This window comes from Myotis davidii, unplaced genomic scaffold (assembly GCF_000327345.1).
Source record: "Myotis davidii unplaced genomic scaffold, ASM32734v1 scaffold551, whole genome shotgun sequence".
Taxonomy (NCBI): domain Eukaryota; kingdom Metazoa; phylum Chordata; class Mammalia; order Chiroptera; family Vespertilionidae; genus Myotis; species Myotis davidii.
Window position 1 is genome coordinate 242669 of NW_006283788.1, and position 6178 is coordinate 248846.

Below are 6178 nucleotides of genomic sequence, written 5' to 3' on the forward strand. Positions count from 1 at the left end.
GTGCCCTGACTGGTGCTCAAACCCACAACCTTGGCGCATGAGGACAACACTCTAACCAACCGAGCTACCTGGCCAGGGCCAACTGCCTACAATATTTAAATTATATCTCTCTTTCTCTCTTTTAAACCAAGTATGCTTCCTGGACATTTGGAATTTTATGCCATGGGCATCATGTAAATCTAAATAAACACATATACAATTTAACAAGAAAGCACCTGGTTCCTTTTGGAAACTTGTATTAAAATCTCACCGCGGTCCTGGCTGGTTTGGCTCAGTGGATAGAGCATTGGCCTGAGGACTGAAGGGTCCCAGGCTCGATTCCGGTTAGGGCACATGCCCCAGTTGCGGGCTTGATCCCCAGTAGGGGCTGTGCAGGAGACAGTCAATGATTCTCTCTCATCACTGATGTTTCTCTCTCTCTCTCTCTCCCTTCTCCCTTCCTCTCTGAAATCAATAAAGATATATTTTAAAAAAAAGAAAAAAAAAGCTCATCATGTCTTAGCCTGTTTGGTTCAGTGTATAGAGTGTCAGCCTGCGGACCAATAGGTCCCGGTTCGATTCCGGTCAAGGGCATGTACCTCAGTAGCAGGCTCCTCCCCGGCCCTGGTCGGGGTGAGTGCAGATGCCAACCAGTCAATGTGTGTCTCTCACATCGATATTTCTGTCTTTCTCTCTTCCCCTCTCTCTAAAAATCAATGGAAAATATTCTCAGGTGAGGATTAAAAAAATAAATTAAAAAAATTAAAGGAGATGCTCTTTATAAAAAGAAAAAGCTTACCATGTTGCCTGGCCAGGGTAGCTCAGTGGTTGAACATCAACCCATGAACCAAGAGGTCACCAGGTTCAATTCCTGATCAGGGCACATGCCCGGGTTTCAGGCTCGATCCCCAGTAGGGGTGCACAAGCAGCAGCCGATCAATGTTTCTCTCATCCATGTCTCTATCTCTCTATCCCTCTCCCTTCCCCTCTCTCTAAAATCAATAAAATACAAAAAATAAAAATAAAAAAGCTCTCCATGCCTATTGCTTCTGTTCACTTTCTGCCCTTCGTGATTTTTGGGGGATACTTTTCAGGGTGCCGTGTGCTGCCCCAAAACACAAGAGAGCAGGAAATAAATGTCACCAGGTTTGGCATGTGGCGGCAATTTGGGTGAGAGGTGGAGAGGACATAAACCAGACTGCAGGGTCTTAATGAGGGTGGTGTGAGCCTGGTGCCCAGAGGGACCCAGAGCTGGAGGAGAAAAGGGAACTTGCAGAGGCAGGAAGTGAGAAACTGTTCTGCCCCTCTTCCAGGGGATGCAGCTTACCCCACCGCCCATCTTCCCATCTCAGCCTCCAGGCCTCCGCAGAGCAACCTGAGGTGCAGGCCAGACAAGAGGGATGGGGAGACGGAAGAAGAAAACACAGGGAGCAGGATCCCAGATGTGGCAGAGGTGACACACTGCTCGGGAAGGAGCAAGCAGAGTGAGCACCTCAAGCACGACCCTTCTCGCACATCTTAGCTCCTCTCAGACATGGAGAATGCAAATCAGGCACGACAACTGAACTCTGTCCTTTGACCCGGCAGGGCCACAGCTGACCATGTGCCCTGGAGCAACATTTCAGTGGCATAAGGCCAAAACTCTTGTGATGGCTCCACGCGGACCCTGGCCATTTTCACTCCTATAGTCTCACAGGGATACAGGGGAGCCTTCATAATGCAGGATGATGCCACCATTCTGACGACCAAGGAAACGTGCACGCGTGAATTCTGACTTCTAATTTCCAATTTCTAACACATAAGAAACAATGGACATAACCCCAGCAGAAGCTCTTCGTGGTCCTCAATCACTTTGGAGGGTGGACAGGGGGCCTGAGACCAAACAGTCTGAGCACCCTGCCCTGGAAAAACTCCTGCAACCAAGTGCCCTGACACATTCCACAGCAATGCTGTTCCTGAGAATAAAACCTGGCTTCACCAACCCGGAGCCTGGATCAGAGCACAAGGTGATTGGCATACCACAGCCCTCGTGACAGTTCTGTCCCACACTTGGTTTTGTAAACAAAAGGTATTGTGACGCCTACTGAAACAGGTCCATTCGTTTACATACTGTCTATGGCTGCCTTCCTGCTCCAGTGGTGGAGGTGAGCCATCCCGAGAGAGACAAATATTTACTACCAGGTTCTTTACAGACAGAATCTGCTGACCCCCGGCTTAGAGGGCATGCCCTCTAGCTGGGAGCTCTCCATGGGAAAAGGGCCCTTCCATCAAGCAGCCGGAAGAACAAGGCTCTGCGAGGAACTGTCCTATTTGCTGCCTGACCCTGCCCTTCGGAAAGGCAGGCATCCCGGAAAGGCCACTACAGCAGAGACACTTGGTAGGTTTCTGTGACATGAGTGACCCTTGCAAGGCCATTCCCAGGATATCATTTCAACCGATCTTTCAGACTGACCTTAACAGAGCCTTGGAGCTCAGCAAGGCCGGGTTAGCTGTTTTCCTAAGTTAGCTACAAAACTACTAGGGGTGATTTTGTCCCCAAGAGGACACTTGGTGATGCTGGGGTCATTTGTGGTTATCACAACCAGGGGTGCTCCTAGCATTGAGTGGGTGGGGCCAGGGATGCTGCTCAACACGGCACAGCCCCCCACAGAGAAAGACCAAGCCCCTCACGGAGAATGACCGGCCCCCATGGCAGGGCCCCCCAGGGGGACGGGCCCTGAGCTGATTTATTGCACCTTTACTGTGAGCCAGACATGGGCTCATTCCTTCACATCCATTACCTCACTGCATTCTTACCATGCCACCATGCCGTGGGTCCACAATTAGCTCCGTCCGAACAGAGTCCATGGCCAAGCCGCTGGGACAGGGGACTTGGGAAGATCATGTAAAGCGCAAAGCCCTATACCTGAGCTTGTTCAAGGCTATGCCACAAATAACAGCTATTATTAATTTTATGGGCAGCAAAAAAACAGGCGCCAGATGCCTGTCTCCTTGCCCAGGCTGGGCCTGCCGCCGAGGTCCCTTCCCCCCATGCTCCCTGTATTTCCGCCAATCAAGCGACATAACCGCCAACCTATTCGGCCTAAATAAGCTGCCACAAAGCCCTCCCATATCCTGAAGAAAGACTCAGCTATGTTCTGCTTTATGGTCTCAGTCAACCTCCCTGCAGAACTTGGACTGCTTTGCCATATTTCTTTTAAGGGCGGGGAGATTGTGCAGACTCCCTAGAACGTTCTGGAAAACAACAGCTCTCCTGCACCCACTGGAAACTGCACCACTTCCTATCACTATTAGTCCAGTCTGTTTGCAGGCTTGACTTGCCTGGAGCCGCGGCTTGTGTGCTTTTGTCACCCACCCTCCCGTCGATGTCCACACCTCCGAGCCACCAGGCCGATTCCTGGCCAGACAACCTCGGGGAAATTGCATCAGGCTCTGAGGCCTCGCTCCCTTACCCGGAAGACAGAAACAACTGCACGTCCCTCACAAAGCTGCCTGCCGAGGAGCACAGCAGGAAGGAGAACTGGCCACACTGTGGTAACTATAAAAGCTGCACTGTGTGAAAGCAGCGTTAAGAGTCCTGTATCTCATCGCCAACAGCCTTAAGATTAAAGGCACTATGTGCGTGTCTAAGGCACCTTGGTGTTGCTGTCACCATGCTTTGTACTTACACAGAGGTCAGCAAGACTTCTGAATGGATCAAATATTGTATGATGAATGAAGGGAGATAGGGGTTTGGTTATGGGGGTATAGACATTTGTCAGAACTCCAAATGGTCTGCTTAAGACGTGCCTTGATATATACAAATTTTACCTAAAAAGACAGTGAGAACCCCAATAGTGAACTCTACTTAATGACAGGCATGCTGAGTGTTTAGGGATGATATGAACTATCGTCTGCAAACTTACTTTGAAATGCATCCCCAAAAATAAGACATATTGGTGGATGGATAGAGCAAGACAGAGCCGAGTGATAAAAGTGACTACACAAAATATCAGTGGTAAAACCTAGGGAGGTGTTCATGTGTTCGTGGGTCTTTCAACTTTTCTACATGTTTGCAATGTAAAAATTAAAATGAACAGTGTTTAAAAGAATATAAACCTACTGATGTTTTTTAAAAAAAAAAAAACGTGTTTGGCACACAACAGGCAAACAAACATACGTGCTTCCTTGAACTTTGTGAGGACTCCATTCAACCTGCCTTTGAACTACACCATGAACTGCTTAGTAGGCACATGCAAGGTTTTCAGAAAGGACCTCTGCTGAACAAATTGACTGAGTGGCAAAACACAATCAGTGTAGATGCCACCAAATGAGGCACTCTTAAGAGGCAGGAGATAGCAGCAGCCCAGAGGAACTCCACGCAAGCCCTGCCTTTTCTCAACACGAATGGGACTGCACAGTTACATCCCCAAGTTTGCAGGATCGGCTTTCCCACCCCAGGCAGGGCGGGTTAACTCAGATTCTTAAGACATTCAAGTCATCCTATCTCTCACAGGAAGGAGGCTAAAGGTCTTCCAGGGCGCTGCAAGCCCAAGAAATTAATCATCAGGTCTCATTTCAAGTAAGCACACAGGATCCTCCCAACCCCCAAAAATCATGCCCAGGCGCGGACACGGAGTGTTTATTTTTCAATCTAGACACCAGATGGCGGCAGGATCCAGTTCAAAACGCCACAACAACAAAGTCGGGCGCACAGCCCAACTGAAGACTTTTAATCCAATTCAATCGCTACAACCCTGACCCTACTCCAGGAGGGTCCCAGCAGACAGGACCAACGCTTCGTGCCACCATCTCCCACTCAGGGAAATTTCAGGCGTACATCCCCCAAGGACAACTACAAAACTGGAAACCTCCCCCAGTGCCACTGGAGAGACCGTCCCAACTGCGAGCCACCGCTAAAGCAGGGGTGGCCATTTTAACTGCTACCAGGGTCGGAGGACAGAGGAGCAAGGCCGCAGACCGCAGCACCAGCCCCTGGTCATCCGCAGCCCCTGCAGGCCCAGAGTGGCAGAAATTCCAGATTTGCGAGCACCGTCTCCCGCCTCTGAATAAGCTGGTCCAAATTTCTAGAAAACACCCCCTGGGGGTGGTCAAACTCAAAATAGGTGCGGGCTTGGGCCACCAGTGTGCGTTTCAAAGAACAACGCGGTCCCTTCCGCCCTAGTGTTTGAGTAAGGATTCTGGGCTCTTCCTTGAAATTCATCGGCTCTCCGTCAGCCACCTCCAACTTCTTTTCCTAGAAATTTTTTTGAGGGGCTTCAAAAACAATAAAAGGAAAAGGGAGTGTGAGAAACCCGAATGCTACAGATTCCAGTGCCAGCTGCCTGCCCAGTGTGTCAGTCTGTGAGTTGAGCCTTTGTTCCTGGCTCAGGCATGGGAGTTTTCTGTGGAGACATGAAGCGGGGCCGGATGGGGGGGGCGGGGGGCAGTCTGAATGTGCTGGTGGCGGAGGAGCAAAGCCTGGACGAGACCGGAACAAAGGTGCTGGGCGGCGGGCAGCCTGCAGGGCGGGCTTACCTGCTTGCCCCGGTAGAAGAGCCGCTGTCGGCCGGGCTCCACGTGGAACAGCTCCTGGATCTTCTCCCGCAGCTCTTCCACCTTGGTCAGCCTGGAGAGCGAGCCCACGCTGTGGGCCACCTTCCCGTCCATGGTGCGAACCTGGATCCACATGATGCCTGCTGGTGCTGCGAGAGCAGAGAGTGGATCCTCCGGTCAGCGCTGCCGCTGCCGCCCCCACCAGGCCCGTGCCACGCTTGGGTCATCCTGGCTTTGTCCAGTCTGCGGACACCCAAAAACTCCCCGAACGCCCTCTCGGACCCCCTAGTCCCCACAGACGGCCAGAGCTAGCCCGGGGCCAGGCAGAGTAAATTAAAGGAGTTAACGCGTAAATGACTAACACCAGGGTAGCGTTTAGGAGGAAGGGGAAATTAGGGAAGGCAAGCGGCCTCTGGAACTACTCAGTCCAACCCACACACCCGCTTCGGAGGAGAGACACCAACGTCCAGAGGAGGAAAGACACAGCCAAAAGCTGGAGGGTCGAGTTCGTTCATTCATTCATTCACTCAATTAATACTGACGCAAGAGGGAAACCCAAAAGTCCGGCGCAGGTCGGAACTTCAGAAGTCCCTGGGAACTCAACTAAGTGCAAAGGGGAAGAACCCCCCAGCCCCCACCCCGGAGACACGCGAAGCTCCGACCT

The 6178-nt window shown here is 51.3% G+C and overlaps 1 protein-coding gene across 1 annotated transcript in view; it reads right to left on the reverse strand.

Annotated features, from left to right (window-relative positions):
* UHRF1 (ubiquitin-like with PHD and ring finger domains 1) overlaps window positions 1–5659 on the reverse strand; it is a 40576-nt gene extending 34917 nt beyond the window's left edge. Inside the window, exon 1 of the mRNA XM_006754030.1 lies at window positions 5497–5659. Coding sequence (XP_006754093.1) covers window positions 5497–5649 — 153 coding nt within the window. The 5' untranslated portion in view covers window positions 5650–5659. The remainder of the gene's footprint in view (window positions 1–5496) is intronic.
* Window positions 5660–6178: the final 519 nt, after the last annotated feature.